We start from the raw sequence: 22,189 nt of genomic DNA, 5'->3' as shown, positions 1-22,189 counted from the left end.
TCAAAGCTGAGAAGTTGCATATTATAAAACATTTGTTTTTAATGTTTCCACAAATCTGCTTTGTGGATCCATTGTGTTCTTGAAGAGTTGCCAGAACTTGACTCTCCCTTTCCTCCTCCCCCTTCCAAATATTATTGATGGTAATTGTCTTACTGTTAGGGACACAAAAATAATTATTTCTTGCCTACACTGGTCAAATCAAAATTTTACTATAATAGAGTCAATTTTTGGAGAACCATAAAGAAAATTGTTTAATTTTAAACAGCAGAATATGCTACTGCAAAATATGGCACTTTGACATAAGAATTATTTTGAGCTGAAGGCAACTGAGAAGAAGCAGATACAAGAAAAACTCTCTGCCCTACTCTTATTTGCCTAAAAGCAGTAGTTGTAAGGGTATGCACCTCCCCTCTGTACCAGGAAGGACAGAAGTTAACCACCAGAGACAGCTCTAGACCCTTACAGCCTGGAATCAGCATCAGAGGAACCTACATAACAAACTTTACTAACTAGCTCTTATGATCCGTTAGTTCCCTCATATATTTACCTTCCCCCAATTTGCCACCCAAAATACTCAAAGTCCATTTCCTTTGTCTTGTCAGTTCTCTAAGAATTTTTTGTTATTTTAAGCTGCTGCATTAGGTCAAGCTCTAACCACCCCTTTCAGTTACTCATCATTGAGTACATGTAGTGTATGTCTGATGCACATGTTAGTAAACTTCTGTTTGTTGTTCTCTTGTTAATCTGTCTTTTTGGAAGAAGGAAAAGACATTTATGTGATCCTAATTATATGAGTATATGCCTCCTGTATGGATCAGTGATGTTAATTAAGCCCCTGTTGCATAAACTTATCATAATCAGCTTAATCACAAATGCTAAAATGTTTGATTAAAGGAGACTATACTGAATGAGACATAATACCAGACATGGTTTAGAATCCATTATATGATAGAGGGCTAGTACTCAGATGAGACAAAAGATGTTAAGACTTGGATGTTTTTCAAGAACTCAAGTTTTCAAAAAGGTCTGAGTTGTTTTATTTTGTTCTTACTTAATTCTCTATCTAATTTTTGCTAACTTATAGCAAAAACTACAGAATATAACATTCCATTCTTTATAAATATCAGAGGTATGGACAGATCACTTAATAAAAACAAATTAATTCAAAAATATTCATTGAGCACTTACTATGTACAATCCCTCTGCTACACACAGATAGACTAGACAGCTTAGAATCTAATGAAAACACACAAGCATGCAAATATGTTGTGATAAAGTGCAATAAAAAACTGAGCAATGCAAGAGAGAATAACAGGAGGAGTGGGGTGGCGTGGGAACCGACTTTAGATTCAACGGTCAAAGAAAGCTTCTCTGGGGAAGTGACATTTAAGCTGAGGCTTGAAAGATAAGGAGCCAACCAGGAGAAGACTGAGGGAATAGCCTTCCAAGCAAAGTGAATAGACTGTGGACAGGTCATCAGGAAAGGTGCTTTTCTTGTTTGAAAAGAGAAATGAAAAAGGACAGTGTAGCTAGAGCATAATAGGCAAAGGAATCGGTGGCATGCAATGAGATTAGAGAGTTAAACAAGCCCTGTAGGTCATAGCAACAATTTTTATTTGTATCCCTCAAGAATTGAGTAAGTGCAAATGTGCCAATATATGTAAGAGGATTTTTACCTATCTTAAAAACTGTGCTTTCTAGATTAGAATATGCCAACAATGCATCTTAGATGAATTAAGCTAAGCACAAAAATGTATTGTTCATGGGAATAACTCACTTTTAAAGTAAAATTTTAATTTTATTAAATTGATGCCATGTAGATAGTTTTTTTTTAAAATAGTACAGTAAAAAACAATAGTTCTCTGTCCTATCCCTCTCCGTTCCTGATTCTTACTCCAAAGGACAATAACTTTAAACAATTTTAGCTATTCCCTATAATATTTACTACCATGTTTCTATGTATCGATAACATGCTTATATTGCTATGTCAACTGAAGAAAAACACACAACCTGAAAGTTGCAAGTTATGTTTTATTCTGGGATGTTATTGAGGACTGTAGCCTGGGAAACAGCCTCTCAGATAGCTCTGAGGAACTGTTCCAAAGAGGTAAGGGAGGAGCCAGGATATATAGCAGTTTTTGCTAAAAGCAAAAAAAACATGTAGTCAAATATCAAAAGTTACTGATAATCACAAAAAAACAGACATCTCAAGGTAATGAATTTAGCGCTTTTCTATGTATGGGAAGATGCAAGAGTCTGGGCTCATCAAAATTATTCCTTTGATATGCATCTTAACTATTTGGGGCCAGTATCCATCTTTTCTCCATTCTCAGTTCCCCTCAGGGTGCACCGTTGGTGGGGGGGCTGCAGTGGCTGATGGTTTGATGGCTGCAACACCCTTTGTTTACTGAAATGGCAGGCAACATTCATTTTCCACAGCTATTTCTTGATTTTTCAGCTTTTTAGATAATATCTATTGACTTTCTATTATGAAAGGTGGCAATTTGACTCTCTTATGTACCCATAAACACATACTTCCCTTCCTCCCCAAATTTTTGGTAAAATCAATATTCAGTGATTATATTAATATGACTTTGTAAACATTATTGAGTTTAACCATGTATTGAGTTTGTTATTACATTTCCTATCCTATAAAAATTTTGTTCTGCTACATTTTATTTAATTTTTATTTGCTTAGGATTCTTTTTTCTGAATCTATCACTTACTCATACCCAAACAGGTCTTCCCAAGAAATCCATACAGCTCCTCTCTGTATGTTCAAATACATCAGGGTAACTATAACTTTCATTTTTTTAAATTAAAGATGTCTGTGATAGGGATTTTTATCCTGTTTCAGTTTGAGCTGGTTTATCTTTCTGAATAGCTGTCTTCCTGGGGTATCCTTTCACTGTTATCTTGAAAATTCCTTTTGCCTTTCTCTTGTATTGGATCTCATTTTCTATACCCTATGTTCCCCTCACTTTTCCTTTAACTTCCTCATTTTGGTGGACAAATATCCTCCAATAACTTCCTGAGAAAGATGATAAATTTTTTCGAGATTTTTGCATGTCTGAAAACACCTTGTTCTAATCTCTCATCCAGTTGTTAGACTGATATAGAATTCTAGGTTGGTTTGTTAGTTTCCTATTGCTGCTGTAACGAATTACCCCAAACTTAGTGGCTCAAAACAACAAAAATTTATTCTATTTTGACCAGAAATCTGAATTCATTTTCAGTGGGCTAAAGTCAAGGTGTTAGCAAGGCTGTTTCCTTCTAGAGGCCCTAAAGGAGAATCCTTTTCCTTCCTTTTTCCAGTTTCTACAGGCCACCTGCATTCCTTGGCTCATGGCTTCTTCCTGTATCTTCAAAACATATCACTCCAACCCATGCTTCAGTTTTCACATCTCCTTTTTTTTACTTTGGTTTTCTTGCCTCCCTGTTATGATAATTCTTTTAATTACATTGGTCCTACCCAGAAGATCCAGAATAATCACCCATCTCAAGATCCTTAACTTAATCACATCTGCAAAATCCCTTTTACCATGTAAGGTAACATATCCACAGGTCCAGGGATTATGACCAGGACATCTTTGGAGGGAGGCATTATTCATCCTATCACAGTTGGAAATGATTTTTCCCTAAAAACTTGTCTTCTTGATTTTAGGGATACAGTTTAGAAGTTTGTTCCTAATATTATTTGTGATACTTTGTATATGACCTGTTTTTTTTCTCTCAGGAAGCTTCTAAAATCGTTTGTTTATTCTATCTTCTGAAATTTCACTATGATGTATGTTACTGAGAATTATTTTCTCATTCACTGTTCTGGATACATGATAGACCTTTGTAATCTGTATATTCATATCCTGCAGTGCTAGGAATTTTCCTTGTGTTATTTCTTTAGTAATTTCCTTCCTTCTGCTTTTTCTGTCCTCTCTTTCTGGAACTTCTTTTGGTCCAATTTGGCCCTCCAGTACTGAATCCTTGAACTTTCTCATCTTTTCTCTATTTTCCATTTCTTTTTCTTTTTGTTCTACTTTCTAAGAGAGCTCATCAATTTAAAATTTTTAATCTTCTATTGATTTTTAAGATTACTACTATATTTTGAATTCCTAAGAGCTCTTTCTCATTCATTGAAAGTTCCATTTTTACAGAACACTGTTCTTGTATCTTGAATTTAGTATCACCTCATTTCTCTGAAGATGTTATTATAGTTTTGTTTCTTTTCTCTTTGACTTTTGTTGCTGCTGCTGTTGTTGTTTTGATCTCTGTCTTTCATTTTAGAAAATTTACTCAAATATCTAGGGATTTGGTCAGCCATAAATATTTAAGAGTGAGGCACAAAAAAGAAGTTCTGTCTCCATTGTTGGGACTTATGGATTGTTGAGCTTCACTGGGGAGTAACTGGAAAGAAATTCAATCTTTTTAATGGGAGACCCCAAATATCAGTGTCTGTAGGGCTTTACACTTGTGTTGGTCAGCTTCTACAGAATCCTCCAGTCTGCTCAGCTGAAAATATCTTAGAAATCAGCCAGCAGAAAGGTGACAGAGAGCAATCTTACTATTTAGTAAATAGAGATTCAATCCCCATTTTCACTAAAGTTCACAATCCAGCCCTCAGCTATGCCTATTGTTTCCAACACTAGAGCTTCTTTTCTGGAAAGATGTTTTAATTACCATAGAAAATAAAACTTGAATCTTTTTTTTTAACTGAAATCATTGTTTTTCTTTCAACTAAGTCAGCAAGCTTCTTTAACAGCAAGAAGCACCCATTGACCCTCCAAGCAGTGAAATAGAATGCTGTATTAAAACTTGAATCTTGTTTGAATGGATAAGGAGCTTTCGGGACCTAATTTTTCCTTATACATACTTTCAATCAATCCTCCTCTTTTTAGCTCTCCCTTCAACCTGTATTTCAGAGATATTGAGTAACTGTAAAAACAACTCATCACCACCAGCCTTAGGTTTCAGCTTTTTCCAGTTTGTTAAGTAAGCTTAACATTCATCTCATCTATTGCTTTCCAGCTTCTAAAGTTTTGTCAACTTTGCTTGTCTGCTGTTGTCTTCTCTCCTGTTCTCTTTGTCCTTCTCTATTTATACCTTTTTAAAAAAAATTCCTTTACTGTCATTTTAGTGGAGCTTCATGCAGGTGCAGAGATGAATGCATGTTTCTAATCTGCCTTGTTTAACTGGAAGTCTTATAGCACACTCTATATGGAGAAATAATGCAGTCCAAGCTAATAACATTAAAGGTGGAAGACTAAGAAGCCCACTTGCAAAAAGAAAATCTGTTTTTGAGAAACGTGAAATAAGTAGTTCTATAATATATAAGCCATATATATGACTATTCACTGTACTGTAAAAGGTCTGTTGCTACAGAAAACTGTTATATCAACTTTCAAGTACTTAAAATTATAGGTAATTTAATTGGATACACAAACATAAGATATACAGACTTGTCTAGTGTTTTTAGATACAGAATGCATTTTTATGAAAAATTGCCTCTAGACATTAATTGCCCTCATTGGGGAACCTTAAGAAGTATGCCATTTAGTGCCTAGTTGGAAAGACTCCTGATTGGAGAGATGGAGCCGGGAATTTAATGTAGATTTCATGAAATGAGTGAATTCCAGACACTATTTTAAAAATATTATTCAGACAGACCTTAAGTGTTAAAAAAAGAGTCTGCCTGGTCCTCCTCTATTCCAACCCTGACCACACACCCTGCCTATATGTAAATTTGGGGAAAGAGGTCAATGTAAGAGCAAAGAAGTGGGACTGAACACAATCATAATACTAATCGCTAATATTTATTAACCTTTACTGAGTGTTTACTGTGTGTCAGTAACTGTGCTAAACACGTTTTGTGAATTATTTCATATACATGTTTAGTGATTATTTGACAAATGAACTTAAACAGTAAAAATGGAAGGTTAAATAGGTAAGGAGGAGGAAAGGCGGAAGAATGTCTCCAAAGAGTCATAATAGTCTCATTTCCTTTCCCTCTCCCATTCCTCCCCTTCCCAAGTGCTCTAGACTTATTTATATTCATGGCATAATTCTGTATACTATCCCTGCTTTTTGCTGTTCTTTCAGTATGTTAATACTAAATAGTTCATCTTCGGTGCTTGAATTTGAAGGTTAATAATTTGGAACTTCAAGCAGGAGTTTTGATTCCAATAGTTCACTGTTTTGCAAAATATACCATCAAATATTTTGTAAGAGAGGATATGGAATAAAAGGAGAAAGAGAAGAGAGAGAAACCTGCCAAAGCATTACTATAAATTTTAAACGTGTTTTTTTTTTAAAGCAATATGGCTGATGTTTCCAAGTGATCAAACTTTCACAAAAACTCCTAGATAATAGCAACCTGTGATGATTTAATACACATTCAGTCAAACAAACTACCAAGAATGCATAGGTCTGGAACATTTATAAAATTGGTCTAGGATTAAAGGAAATAATCTGGAGAGGAAATGAGAATTTAAATAATTAATTCTCCCAAAGATTAGTAAAATATATTTCAGCCTGCCAATTGTTTAAGATTGAAAAATTTGCATTTTTTATTGCAAAAGGACAAGGTATATTTCTTTCTCCTTACTTGATTGATATCTACTGAGTACCTACTCTCTGCAAGGCATTGTGATTAGCATTATGGGAGAAAGGATATTAAAAATGCCTAAACTGCTGTTTATCAAGAAGCTCATAATCTAGTGTTGAAGGTAAGACATATACAAAAGAACTGCTATATTGTATATGGTATTATGTGACAAATACCATGTGAATGATGCAATATATTTTGATTTTTCTGTTTTGCCAACTTGCAGTATAAACAGAATGAATTTTGTAGGTAACGTTCCATATCTATGTGTTCCTTTGTATACTATTCATACATGCTAACCTTTGACAACTGCTGCAAAACATCATTAAAACCAGTTCAGGTACAGCAAGTCTAGAAAAAGAGCTGCCAGCTAAGGCACACCAAGGGAGAAAATTACTGGTTTCAATGAGATATATGTGCATGTGTTTCTTATAGTGGAATGTATAACTTATTTATTGTTTAATAGAGTACATTCAGCCAAGTGTACTAGGTATATATTTCATTTAATTTTCACACTAATCCTATAAGATCAGTACTATTTATATCCCCATTTTACAAATGAGGAAACTGAGAATCAGAGAAATGAAGTAACTTGTCCAAAGTTACACATCTGGTAAATGATGGAATCAGGAGTTGGACCCAGTCTGTTTAACCCCTAGTCTGCATTCCTAACCATTTAGCTCTGCTGTCTCTTTTGTGGAACATGGTAGTAGAGATGTCTAGGAGATATTTAGGTATCTGAGTCTGGAGTTCAAGAGAAAGGGCTAGGCTAGAGATGCAGATTATGTAGTCATCAGCATGTGTTATATATCCTCAAATATAAGGAGACCTCAATAAGAAGATATCAAAAAGTTTTTCTTGTCAACTGGATTATAAAAATGTTTAGGGATATAAATGAATGAGTTAAATATCTACTTAGGTTATTTAAAATTTCAATTTAGTAAAATAATTAAGTTCCATTATATAAACACATTGATTTATCTGTATTGCTTTTATCCCCTCCTATTTCATGAAATATATAACTCTTCACATGTATTTTCAACATTAGTATCTGCATTACCAGAGCCTATTCTTGTCATCTAACTGGTTTCCAGAGCTCGTTGCCTCACTTATACATACAAAAACTATTTGCATCATCTTACTGTAAAGGAAATTTTATCCCAAATCACAAATGCCCATTCATATAACATCACATTTGCAATTGTGATGTCATATTTCCTGGAGTAGTCACTACATTTGTATTAATATTTGTATTAAATTTGTATTGATATTTTATGTATATACATATGTATGTATTTGCTTGCTGATTTCTTTTTTTTTTTTTTTTTTTTTTGCGGTATGCGGGCCTCTCACTGCCGTGGCCTCTACCATTGCGGAGCACAGGCTCCTGATGCGCAGGCTCAGTGGCCATGGCTCACGGGCCCAGCCACTCTGCGGCGTGTGGGATCTTCCCGGACCGGGGCACGAACCCGTGTCCCGTGCATCAGCAGGCGGACTCTCAACCACTGCGCCACCAGGGAAGCCCTGATTTCTTTTTTAAAACTAACTTTGATGTAGGTTATTTCATGCGAACATGGTAGTGTTAATTGAAATCATCAGGGTGGAAAAGTAGATAGGACTTCAGTAAAAGAAAAAACACACACACAACAACAACAAACAAAGAAACGAAATACCCACTTCTCATATTTACTGAGATGTATTAAAAATCTATTTGGTAGGTGCTCTCATCCCTACAACAACCCAATACTATCCCTGTCATTAGGGAAAAGAAGGAGAGAAGAGTAAAACTAGATAAGCTGGGTGGTGATATTTGAATCAACAGTCATTTTGTATTAGAGTAAGTTAGAGAAGGAACTGTTTATAGTTCTGGCATATATCTGCTCCTGAATCCCCATGGTAAGGCTGTTAGGTAAAGGCATACTTAATATCAGAAGTCACTTTGACATTTAAAACAGAACCAATGTGATGTCATAGATCTTACTTCTAGACATTTTTAATATTAGCGTGACAAAATTTTGTTTAGCAAGAATTTGCTAAATAAAAAAGTCACATTTATTACCTTTTGAATCCGCTCTCTTTTCTTTTTGGTTAGTCTATCTAAAGGTTGGTAAATTCTGTTTATCTTTCAAAAACCGACTCTTGGTTTCATTGATTTTTTGTTTTATTATTGTCATTCTAGTCTCTATTTCATTTATTCCTGCCCTAATTTTTATTATTTTCTCCTTCTTCTAACTTTGGGCTAAGTTTGTTCTTCTTTTTCTAATTTCCTGGAGGTGTAAAGTTATGTTGTTTATTTGAGATCGTTCTTTTTTCTTAATGTAGGTATTTATTGTTTTGAACTTTCCCCTTAGAACTGCTTTTGCTACATCCCATAAATTTTGGTATGTTGTGTTTTTGTTTTCATTTGTCTCAAGACACTTTCTGATTTACCTTTTGATTTCTTCTTTGACTCATTGGTTGTTCAAGAGTATATTATTTAATTTCCACACATTTGTGAATTTTTCAGTTTTCCTCCTGTTATTGGTTTCTAGTTTTATGCCTTAGTGGTTGCAAAAGATACTTGATAGGATTTCAATCTTCTTAAATTTACTAAGGCTTGCTTTGTGGCGCAACATAAGATGTGTCCTGGAGAATGTTCCATGTGTGCTTGAGAAGAATGTGTATTTTGGTGCTGTTGGATAGAACATTTTGTATATGTCTGTTAGGTCCATTTGGTCTATAGTGTTGTTCAGAACCACTCTTTCCTTATTGATTTTCTATTTAGATGACCTATGCAATATTGAAAGTGGGATATTAAAGTCCCCTACTATTATTGTATTGCCATTTCTGAACTGACCCCTTTATCACGATATAGTGACTTTCTTGTATCTTGTGAAAGACTTCAGCTGAAAGTTTATTTTATCTAAGTGTAGCCACTCCTGCTCTGTTTTGGTTACTATTTGCATGGAATATCTTTTTTCATCCCACATTTTTTACCTTTTAAATCTGAAGTTTTAATATACTTGCTTTCGTGGTATTTTTCCCTCATATTTAAGTTACAAAAAACAGGCACCCATTCAGAGCAAATCACAAAATGGACACTTAATAAATGTTCAAAGAAACCAGATGTTTTCTAAAAGTGGCAGCTTTGCCCATCTAGAAAAGGATTATTCTGCTTTTACCTATAAATGTTGTTAGCTTATAGTTAGAGAAAATCCACCAGATGGCAACCTCATCTGCATGTGAAGCATGATGTGCAATTCTCTGCAACCCATTACAAGTCCCTTGAGCCAAATGCTCCCTAATTAATGGCTGATTTCTATTGTGATCCCAGTAAATGGATACTAGGTAGTCACTTGGCAGTGATTGTAGGAAGGTGGGGGATGTGCAAAGTTGAGATGTATTTAGTATCAAGTGTGAAACACTTTTATAACATTCTTTTTTAAATTAATATCAAAAACAGAAATAATAGTATCTATTTCCATGTTGCCCTCTACACATATTTCTAATTTGAAGCTAAAGGGAACCATGTTCATTTGTCCAGTGTATAAAGCTGCAGATAATGTTATTTCCCCATGAATCCCACGTTTATCTAGTTGGATCCCTTATACTTAATGGCAGTCTGGTAGCTAGCTGGTTTATTGCTTAAAATGCAAACTGTCTTCTTTATTTCTAAAGCTGATAGTATGCAGAGAGTACTGCTGGGGATATTTAACGTGTCCCTTATTGTTTTCTGTTTATAAACAACCTTCCCTGAGGTACTAATTAGGTGGAAGATATTGAATATATTTAGCAAATACTGTTGTGTTTTTCCATACAAATAAATCTGTGGTCAAGGTGAAAGTCATTCATAGGCTGGTTACATGAGCTGCAAATTTCTGAAAATATAAGTGATAGTAAAAGTTCAAGAAAAATTTAAAAAAAGGATTTGTTGAAAATTTTATTCCTGAATAGCTAGAGTTCTAATTGCATCTAACATTTCATTAATACATTTATTTCTAAAGTGGCATGTTTCACCTACCTTAAAATGCAGCTGTGTAAGACATCTATTTGAATTAAATATCTGTAATACCTAACAGATTGCCTTTTTTTGGGACTATAATTGACTTTATTTTGCATCTGTATATTTTTCAAACTCCATATTTGAAAAATATGTTTTCTTCTCAGTCTCCTGGGTATTTTTAGTAACATTATTGAGGCATATTTTACATATCATATAATTCACCCGTTTCAGTGTATAATTCAATGATTTTTAACAAATTTAAGTCTCCTGAGTATTTTAAAAATGGTATAGATATTCCTAGATGCTATTCCACATTATATAACAAATACTCAGCATTTTGGCAGCTCATCAATCTTTGGCTCCTAACATGCCTGCTTTTAGATATTGTTTACATAAGTGAAGGTCAGAAAATCTGACTCTTGTGTGGCTGAAATTTTGTTAGTGTCAGTGTCTCAATGCCCCATCTTCTAGATTGAGGAGGACACACTAACATTACATTACAGAGTTAGAATTTGGCTTCATGGCCATAAAATACTAACAAACCTAGCCTTCAGTACTACCCAGACCGTTGGAGCTAGTGAATATTACAGTATTTTAATTTGACACATGTGCAGTACTGACATTACATTAAAGCATTTTACAACACATGAAAGATTGTTCTTGCTTTTGAAGGATTTAAAAATAATTGGAAAATCTATCTGGGTATAAAGAGCCCTTTGGAAAAATCATTAGACTCTTTTCATATTCTTCTCTCTTTCTTTCCTAATTTCTCTTTCTCATTCCCCAGACATATGACCCTCTGTTTGCTTCTTCTGCCATCTAGATTTGCTCACATGGCTCCAAGTTCAAATCATATCAGCAAAGTGTACACCAAAGCTGATGTCCATTTTCTATTAAATATTAGTTCCCTTCTTCATATGTTTGGATCAAAGGCTGTATTGTAAAACAGTAGAAAAATCTCCAGGTCAGTATTACTATTGTATCTTGCACTGATGCTGGTCAGAGACTGATGTCTCCCTCAGTTGGAAGAGTTTCTTTGACCTTGATGAAGAGAATCCTCCTGTATTTGAGTAAATAAATTCTTGAGTTTAGGGGATTTATGCCTATGTGCAGAGCAACTAAAAAGTTGAACAAATTGTCAAAAACAACCATTTCAACACTCTGGAAATTAACCCAAGGCTAGAACAAACCTAGAACTTCTGAACTTTGGGTAAGAACAGAGCAAGTGTACTTGCCTGAGTGTGATGGTTAATTTTCTTTGTCAACTTGATTGAACTGAAGGATGCACAGATAGCTGATAAAACATTATTTCTGAGTGTATCTGTGAAGGTGTTTCTGGAAGAGATTAGCATTTGAATCAGTAGAATGAGTAAAGAAGATTTCCCCACCAGTACGGGTAGATATCATTCAATCTACTGAGGGCCAAAAATGCAGAGGAACGGCAGATTTGCTCAGCTTGAGCTGGGACATCCATCTTCTCCTGCCCTCAGATGTTGATGATCCTGGTTCATGGTCCTTCAAACTCAGACTTGGACTTACACTATTGGCTCCCGTGGTTCTCAGGCCTTTGAGTTTGGACCGGAACTGCACCATCAGCTTTCCTGGACCTCCAGCTTGCAGACAACAGATTATGGGACTTCTCAGCCTCCCTAATCATGTGAGCCAATCTCTCATAATAAGTCTCTATCTGTCTATCCATCTATCTGTCTATATCCTATTGGTTCTGTTTCTCTGGAGAATCCTGACTAATACACTGGACTTGCTCCAACTTACCACTTATCACCACCACCACTCCCCACTCCAGCTTTGTTGGCACAGTAGTTCAACCATGGTGAGGCAGGCTGTAAAATAAAAGCTAGCCGCTTTGCTGTTGCCACTGCTGCTGCTGAAAGGAAGTCACTTGATTTAGAGCATTGTCAGATCTCAGTGGCAAGTGAGTAAGAAGGACTGCTAGCCTGAGGCTGCAGGACTGTTTGAGGCAGGCACTGGGCCAGCAGACTACCAGGGGATGTAACAGGGAAATCCAGGAAGGGAGACAGCCATAGTGGACTTGATAGGCAATCCACATATCCTGTGTACATGTGCATACATCCCTGGCCTACATGCCTATGAGAAGCAAGAGAGACCAGGAGAAAATAAAAGCTGGAGCAGACTTGCAAGCACTTTGAAGCTTGAATGTGTTCCCCAGTCCAACCACAGACTCATCAGCAGATAATGGATGTATACTGGCTGGAGGTGTTTGAGCAAAACCTTAACACTGAGCTATGCAGATATAGGAGCAACCCTGAGGAAGCTAGTCTTTAAAAATAAAAGCAAGAGAAAAAAGTCTTAGCAGAGACATCAGCAGCCCCACATTATAGTGGAGACAGAGGTCATAAACTTAGTTCAGGCAAGTTAGTAAACAACCAAGAAAATAATGATAACAACCATCAGGAGGCAAAATCAGAATCAAGAATTGTTAAAACATACAGTTGACCCTTGATCAACATGGGGAGTTGGGGCGCTGATCCTCCATGCATTGAAAATCCACATATAACTTTATAGACAGCTGTCCATATTCGCCATTCCTCTGCATCTGCAGTTCCTCCGTATATGCATCCACAGACTGAACCAACCGTGTAGTACTGTGGTATTTACTATTGAAGAAAATCCATGTATAAGGAGACCCATGCAATTCAAACCCATGTTGTTCAAGGGTCAACGTATTATCTAATATGAGCAGTATTCACCAAAAAATGATATGCAAATAGATTTTTAAAAAAGTAAAGAAATGGATTCAGCAATTTAAATCATCCCCCCCCACACACACACACAAAGCCCAGGCTCATGTGGCTTTTGTGGTAAATTGGATAAAATATTTAATGGAAAAAAATCACACCAATCCTTTACAGACTCTTTCAACAATTGAGGAGGTGGGAAGTGCTTCCCAATTCCTTCTGTGAGGCCAGTATTACTCTGATACCAAAGACACATATAAAGACAGCAGAAGAAAAGAAAACTACAGACTGATATCTCTCCTGAATACACATGCAAGAAATCTTAAAAAGCATTAGCACACTGAATTCAGCAATATATAAAAAGGATTATAAAACACAACAAAGTTGGATCTGTTCTAGAAATGCAAATTGGAGAAGTATTAAAAACAATTAGGGACTTCCTTGGCGGTCCAGTGGTTAAGATTTCACCTTCCAATGCAGGGCGTGCAGGTTCGATCCCTGGTCAGGGAGCCATGATCCCACATGCCTCGCGGCCAAAAAACCAAAACATAAAACAGAAGCAATATTGTAACAAATTCAATAAAGACTTTAAAAATGGTCCATATCAAAAAAATCTTAGAAAAAAACAGTGAAGCTTTCTGCCCATGGATGCTGCCAAGTAAGCATCGTTGAAGTCTCCCCCCTCTACTGCCATCATGTCTAAGTCAGAGTCTCCCAAAGAGCCTGAACAGCTGCAGAAGCTCTTCATTGAAGGTTTGAACTTTGAAACAACCAATGACAGTCTGAGGAGCCATTGTAAGCAATGGGGAGCACTCACAGACTGTGTGGTAATGAAGGATCCAAACACCAGGCGCTCCAGAGTTGTCACGTATGCCACTGTGGAGGAGGTGGATGCAGCCATGAAGGCAAGGCCACACAAGGTAGATGGAAGAGTTGTGGAACCAAAGAGGGCCGTCTCAAGATTCTTAAAGACCCGGTACCCACTTAACTGTGAAAAAGTTTTTTGTTGGTGGCATTAAAACAGACATTGAAGAACATCACCTAAGAGATTATTTTGAACAGTATGGGAAAATCGAAGTGATTGAAATCATGACTGACCAAGGCAGTGGCAAAAAGAGAGGCTTTGCTTTTGTAACCTTTGATGACCATGACTCCGTAGACAAGATTGTCATTCAGAAATACCACACTGTGAATGGCCACAACTGGGAAGTAAGGAAAGCCCTGTCTAAGCAAGAGATGGCTGGTGCTTCATCCAGCCAAAGAGATCACTGTGGTTCTGGAAACTTTGGTGGTGGTCGCAGACGTGGTTTTGGTGGGAGTGACAGCTTTGGTCATGGAGGAAACTTCAGTGGTCGAGGTGGCTTTGGTGGCAGCTGCAGTGGTGGTGGATATGGTGGCAGGATGGCTATAATGGATTTGGTAATGATGGAAGCAGTTTTGGAGGTGGTGGAAGCTACAGTGACTTTGGCAATTACAACAATCTTCAAATTTTGGACCCACAGAAGGAGGAAACTTTGGAGGCACAAGTTCTGGCCCCTGTGGCGGTGGAAGCCAATACTTTGCCAAACCATGAAACCAAGGTGGCTCTGGAGGTTCCAGTGGCAGCAGTAGCTATGGCAGTGGCAGAAGGTTTTAATTACTGCCAGGAAACAAATCTTTGCAGAAGAGGAGAGCCAGAGAAGTGACAGGGAAGCTACAGTTTATAACAGATTTGTGAATTCAGCCAAGCATAGTGGTGGCAGGGCCTAGCTGCTACAAATAAGACGTTTTAGACAATACTCATGTGTATGGGCAAAAAGGACTCGAGGACTGTATTTGTTAGTTTTTTGCTGTTGTTGTTGTTGTTTTATATTTGTATAACTTTTTTTAAACATCTTTATTAGAGTATAATTGCTTTACAATGGTGTGTCAGTTTCTGCTTTATAACAAAGTGAATCAGTTATACATATACATATACATATGTCCCCATATCTCTTCCCTCCTGCATCTCCCTCCCTCCCACCCTCCCTTTCCCACCCCTCTAGGTGGTCACAAAGCACCGAGCTGATCTCCCTGTGCTATGCGGCTGCTTCCCACTAGCTATCTATTTTACGTTTGATAGTGTATGTATTCGAGGACTGTATTTGTGACTAATTGTATAACAGGTTATTTTAGTTTCTGTTCTGTGGAAGATGTAAAGCATTCCAACAAAGGGTTTGTTTTTTTTTTTTTTACACAGCACATTTAAAAGAAAGACACATTTATTCAGCGTCATGATCAGACTATTACATTTAGCAATCAACAGCATGGGTGCAAAAAAAAAAATCTACATTAAAACCCTTTGTTGGAATGCTTTACACTTTCCACAGAACAGAAACTAAAATAACCTGTTATACAATTAGTCACAAATACAGTCCTCGAGTTTTGCCCATACACATGAGTATTGTCTAAAACATGTCTTCTTTGTAGCAGCTAGGCCCTGCCACCACTGTGCTTGGCTGAGTTCACAAATCTGTTGTAACCTGTAGCTTCCCTGTCACTTCTCTGGCTCTCCTCTCCTGCTAAGCTTTGTTTCCTGGCAGTAATCAAAACCTTCTGCCACTGCCATAGCTACTGCTGCTGCTGGAACCACCATAGCCACCTTGGTTTCGGGGTTTGGCAAAGTATTGGCCTCCACCACCATAGGGGCCAGAACTTCTGCCTCCAAAGTTTCCTCCTTTCATGGGTCCAAAATTGGAAGATTGATTGTTGTAACTGCCAAAATAATTGTAGCTTCCACCACCTCCAAAATTGCTTCCATCATTACCAAATCCATTATAGCCATCCCCACTGCCACCATATCCACCACCACCACGGCTGCCACCAAAGCCACCTCGACCACTGAAGTTTCCTCCACGACCAAAGTTGTCATTCCCACCAAAACCACCTCCACGACCACCACCAAAGTTTCCAGAACCACTTCGACCTCTTTGGCTGGATGAGGCACTAGCCATCTCTTGCTTAGATAGGGCTTTCCTTACTTCACAGTTGTGGCCATTCACAGTGTGGTATTTCTGAATGACAGTCTTGTCTACAGAGTCATGGTCATCAAAGGTTATGAAAGCAAAGCCTCTCTTTTTGCCACTGCCTCGATCAGTCATGATTTCAATCACTTCAATTTTCCCATACTGTTCAAAATAATCTCTTAGATGATGTTCTTCAGTGCCTTCTTTAATGCCACCAACAAAAATCTTTTTCACAGTTAAGTGGGCACCAGGTCTTTGAGAATCTTCTCTTGAGATGGCCCTCTTTGGTTCCACAACTCTTCCATCCACCTTGTGTGGCCTTGCATTCATGGCCGCATCCACCTCCTCCACAGTGGCATATGTGACAAACCCAAAGCCTCTGGAGCATTTGGTGTTTGGATCCCTCATTACCACACAATCTGTGAGCGTTCCCCACTGCTCAAAATGGCTCCTCAGACTCTCATCGGTTGTTTCAAAGCTCAAACCTCCGATGAAGAGCTTCCGCAACTGTTCGGGCTCTTTGGGTGACTCTGACTTAGACATGACGGCAGTGGAGGGGGGCGGGGGAGACGTTAACGATGCTTCCTCGGCGGCGTCCACGAGCAGAAAGGAGTAATCTACCAAACGTATCTCCAACAAAGGGTTTTAATGTAGATTTTCTTTTTTTGCACCCATGCTGTTGATTGCTAAATGTAATAGTCTGATCATGACACTGAATAAGTGTGTCTTTACAAAAAAAAGCCCACAAACAATTAAAAATACCATATTAATAGAATAAAGGACAAAATACACATAATCATCTCAAAAGGTACAGGAAAAGCATTTGATAAAATTCAACACCCTGTCATGATAAAAGCACTCAACAAACTAGGATTAGAAGGAAACTTTCCTAACCTGATAAAGAACATCTATGAAAAACCTTTAACTAATATATGTAATCATGACAGACTGAATACTTTTCCTCTAAGATCAGAAACAAGACCAGAGTGTCCACTGTCATCACTTCTATTCATCATTGTACTGCATTGTACTGGAGATTCTAACCAGTGCAAAAAACCAAAATTATTTTAAAGCCATTCAGATTAGAAAGGAAGTAGTAAAAACTGTCTTAATTTGCAGACAACATGATTTATATTTAGAAACTCCTAAGGAATACACACAAACACACACTACTAAAATTAATAAATGAATTTAACAAGGTCACAAGACACAGGATCCATATACCAAAATTATTTGTATTTCTGTACATTAGCAATGAACAATCCAAAAATGCAATTAAGAAAACTATCAGGAAAACATTCCTAACAACATCAAAAAGAATAAAATACTTAAGAAGAAATTTAGCAAAAGAAGTACAAAATTTGTATACTGAAAACCACAAAAACATTGCTAAGATAAATTTTAAAAGATCTAAATAAACGGGAGAGACATTCCATGTTAATGGATTGGAATTTTCAGTATTGTTAAGATTGCAAGGTTCCCTAAATTGACAAGGTAAGCCTAAAATTCAAATGGAAATGCAAAGGTCCTCAAATAGCCAAAATAAACTTGAAAAATGATAACAAAGTTGGAGGATTTACACTACCCTATTTTAAAACTTTCAAAAGTTAATAATGGAGACAGTGTGGTATTGGCATAAGGATGGGCATGTAGATCAATGGAACAGAATTGGGAGTCCAGAAATAAACCCATACGTTTATGATCAAATGATTTTTCACCAAGGCTCCAAGACAGTTCAATGGGAAGAGGATAGCCCTTGCAACAAATGGTTCTGTGTCAATTGAATATCCATAAAATGTCAAAAAATTAATTTAGACCCTTACTTTACACTATAAACAAAAATAAGTCTAAATAGATCATAGACTTAAATGTAAAAACTAAATCTATAAAAATTCTAGGAGAAAATATTTGTAACCTTTGGTTAAAGCTTAGATATGATACCAAAAGCACTAGCAACAATGACAAAAAGTAAATAAAAGACTTCATCAAAATTAAAAACCTTTGTGTTTCAAAGGATACCATCAAGAAAGTGAAGACAACTCATGGAATGGGAGAAAATATTTGCAAATCATTTAAATATTAAGGGACTTAATCTAGAATTTTTAAAGTGCTCTTACAACTTGATAATAAAACTACATATTAAAAAAAAGGAGAAAAGATCTGAATAGTCATTTCTCCAAAGAAGCCAGACATATGGCCAATGAGCACGTGAAAAATTGTTCAACATAATTAATCATCATGGAGATGTGAATTAAAACCATAGTGAGATACCAATTCATACCAAGTAGAATGGCTCTATCCAAAAAGACAAACAGTAAAAATATTGGTGAGGATATAGAGAAGCAAGAATCTTCATACATTGCTTGTGGGAAGGGAAAATGATATGGTCTTTTTGGAAAATAATTTGGCAGTTTCATGAAAAGTTGAACATAAACTTACCAGGCATACCAAAAATTCCACCCTTAGGAATCTACCCAAGAGAAATTAAAATATACGTCACACAAAGACTCGTATGCAAATATTCATAACAGCGTTATTCAAAATAGCCCAAAACTGGAAGCAATTCAAATGTGCATCGCTGGTGAATGGGTAAACAGTATGTGGTATATCCATACAATGGAATACAATTCAGCTATAAAAAGAGTAAGGGCATCCCTGGTGGCACAGTGGTTAAGAATCTGCCTGCCAATGCAGGGGTCATGGGTTCAAGCCCTGGTCCAGGAAGATCCCACATGCCACAGAGCAACTAAGCCCATGAGCCACAACTACTGAGCCTGTGCTCTAGAGCCCGCGAGCCACAACTACTGAAGCCTGCGCGCCTAGAGCCCATGCTCCGCAACAAGAGAAGACACCTCAGTGAGAAGTCTGCGACTGCAATGAAGAGTAGCCCCCACTCGCCACAACTAGAGAAAGCCCGTGCACGGCAACGAAGACGCAGCCAAAAATTAATTAATTAATTAATTAACTTTTTTAAAAAGTGAAATAATAATTCATGCTACAACATGGATGAACCTCAAAAACGTGCTAAGTGAAAGAATCCAGATACAAAAGGCCCCATATTGCATAATTCCATTTATATAAATTGTCCAGAGTCAGAAAGCAGATAAGTGGTTGTCTGGGCTTGGTGGGGAGTGGGAATTGACTGCAAAAGGGCCTGAGAGCATTTTTAAGTGTGATGGAAATATTTTTAAAAACTAGCTTTAGTGGTAGTTGCACAATTCTATGAATGAACTGGAAATCTTTGAGTCAGTACATAAATGATAACTCAGTAAAGCTTTAAAAAATAATACCCACCGTATTCCAAGGAAATAACTGAAATAAGATTCCCTCATCAGTTCACTCATGCCTAAGTATTTAACTTTTGTTCCATTTGTGTCTATTGCATCTTAGATGAGCAGTCGGCCTTCATGAACTGTACAAAGAGTTCTGGAAACTCTGACCCACTCCACTCATTCAGTCTAAAACCTATCTAAGCAATGTCAGCTCAGAATCCTAGAAGCAGGAGTCTCTTCTTAAAGTAGCAATAGTTCAGAGTACCTGATCTAGTCTTATCCACAAGCCTCTGCAACAGTCCTCTTTTGTTGTAGACACAAATTCCAGCCAATACCTTATGGCAGAGACTTCAGGCATGCATCAGGAAGGAGAAATCTGTTTGATAATGATACCTAGAGGCTATGGTTAATTTATTACAGTCACCAATAACATAGAATGGAGGAAAGTAAAATTCTCTATTGGCACACACTACACAACTATTTCATAAGAGTTTGATCAGTGTTCTCCTGAGTGTAAGCACATACTTAACAACAAAGACATTGACAAGTCTCCAGTGCCTTACAAAAATTATACAATTTCTGACTTCCGGGTAAGATGGCAGAAGAGTAAGACACGGAGATCACCTTCCTCCCCACGGATACACCAGAAATAGAGCTACACGTGGAACAACTCCTACAGAACACCTACTGAACACTGGCAGAAGACCCCAGACCTCCCAAAAGGCAAGAAACTCCCCACATACCTGGGTAGGGCAAAGCGGAGAGATTCCCGCACAGAGGATCGGTGCCGAGTGGCACTCACCGGCCCGAGAGGCTTGTCTGCTCGCCCGCCGGGGCGGGCGGTGCTGGAAGCTGAGGCTCGGGCTTCGGTCGGAGCGCAGGGAGAGGACTGGGACTGGCGGCGAGAACTCAGCCTGAAGGGGACTGGTGTGCCACGGCTGGCCGGAAGGGAGTCCGGGAAAACTCTGGAGCTGCCGAAGAGGCAAGAGACTTTTTCTTCCCTCTTGGTTCCCTGGTGCGCGAGGAGAGGGGATTAAGAGCGCTGCTTAAAGGGGCTCCACAGACGGGCGCGGGTCACGACTGAAGGCGCGGAGCCCGGTGGCGGGCGTGGGACGCTGGGGCTGCTGCTGCCGCCGCCAAGGGGCCTGTGTGCGAGCGCGGGTCGCTGTCCACACCGCCCTTCCGGGAGCCTGTGCGGCCCGCCACTGCCGGGGTCCCGGGATCCAGGGGCGGCTTCCCTGGGGGAGCGCACGGCGTGCCTCGGGCTGGTGCAGCGTCACGCCGACCTCTGCCGCTGCAGGCACGCCCCGCACTCCGTGCCCCTCCCTCCCGCCCGGCCTGAGTGAGCCAGAGTCCCCGAAGAGGCTGCTCCTTTAACCCTGTCCTGTCTGAGTGAAGAACAGACGCCCTCCGGCGACCTACACGCAGAGGTGGGGCCAAATCCGAAGCTGAGACCCAGGAGCTGTGAGAACAAAGAAGAGAAAGGGAAACCTCTCCCAGCAGCCTCAGAAGCAGCGGATTAAAGCTCCACAATCAACTTGATGTACCCTGCATCTGTGGAATATATGAATAGACAACAAATCATCCCAAATTGAGGAGCCAGGAGTCAGTGCTGTGCTTCTGAGGTGGGAGAGCCAACTTCAGGACACTGGTCCACAAGAGACCTCCCAGCTCCACATAATATCAAGCAGCGAAAATCTCCCAGAGATCTCCATCTCAACACCAGCACCCAGCTTCACTCAACGACCAGCAAGCTACAGTGCTGGACACCCTATGCCAAACAACTAGCAAGACAGGAACACAACGCCACCCATTAGCAGAGAGGTGGCCTAAAATCATAAAAAGTCCGCAGACACCCCAAAACACACCACCAGATGTGGACCTGCCCACCAGAAAGACAAGATCCAGCCTCATCCACCAGAACACAGGCACTAGTCCCCTCCACCAGGAAACCTACACAACCCACTAAACCAACCTTAGCCACTGGGGACAGACAAAAAACAACGGGAACTACGAACCTGCAGCCTGCAAAAAGGAGACCCCAAACACAGTAAGATAAGCAAAATGAGAAGACAGAAAAACACACAGCAGGAGAAGGAGCAAGATAAAAACCCACCAGACCTAACAAATGAAGAGGTAATAGGCAGTCTACCTGAAAAAGAATTCAGAATAATGATGGTAAAGATGATCCAAGATTCTATTTCCCAGATCCAAAATCTTGGAAATAGAATAGACAAAATGCAAGAAACACTTAACAAGGACCTAGGAGAACTAAAGATGAATCAAGCATCAATTAAAAACACAATAAATGAAATAAAAAATACTCTAGATGGGATCAATAGCAGAATAACTGAGTCAGAAGAACGGATAAGTGAGGTGGAAGATAAAATAGTGGAAATAACTGCTGCAGAGCAAAATAAAGAAAAAAGAATGAAAAGAACAGAGGACAGTCTCAGAGACCTCTGGGACAACATTAAAAGCACCAACATTCGAATTATAGGGGTTCCAGAAGAAGAAGAGAAAAAGAAAGGGACTGAGAAAATATTTGAAGAGATTATAGTTGAAAACTTCCCTAATATGGGAAAGGATATAGTTAATCAAGTCCAGGAGGCACAGAGAGTCCCATACAGAATAAA

The 22,189-nt window shown here is 38.4% G+C and overlaps 1 protein-coding gene and 1 pseudogene across 2 annotated transcripts; one reads left to right on the top strand and one right to left on the bottom strand.

Annotated features, from left to right (window-relative positions):
* The first annotated feature begins 13,992 nt into the window (after positions 1-13,992).
* LOC307069123 (heterogeneous nuclear ribonucleoprotein A1-like) lies at positions 13,993-14,933 on the top strand (annotated as a pseudogene). The gene has a single exon. The product of its transcript is annotated as a heterogeneous nuclear ribonucleoprotein A1-like (transcript).
* A 678-nt stretch (positions 14,934-15,611) lies between these two features.
* On the bottom strand, positions 15,612-16,824 carry LOC307069479 (heterogeneous nuclear ribonucleoprotein A1-like; the record flags this gene model as incomplete). Its single annotated transcript, XM_079727855.1, has 1 exon — positions 15,612-16,824. One exon carries the CDS (start codon positions 16,822-16,824, stop codon positions 15,862-15,864), a length of 963 nt encoding a protein of 320 aa, XP_079583981.1. The 3' UTR covers positions 15,612-15,861.
* Positions 16,825-22,189: the final 5,365 nt, after the last annotated feature.

This window comes from Hyperoodon ampullatus (genome assembly GCF_949752795.1).
Source record: "Hyperoodon ampullatus genome assembly, chromosome: X".
Taxonomy (NCBI): domain Eukaryota; kingdom Metazoa; phylum Chordata; class Mammalia; order Artiodactyla; family Ziphiidae; genus Hyperoodon; species Hyperoodon ampullatus.
This window is presented reverse-complemented; position numbering and strand designations above follow the sequence as displayed.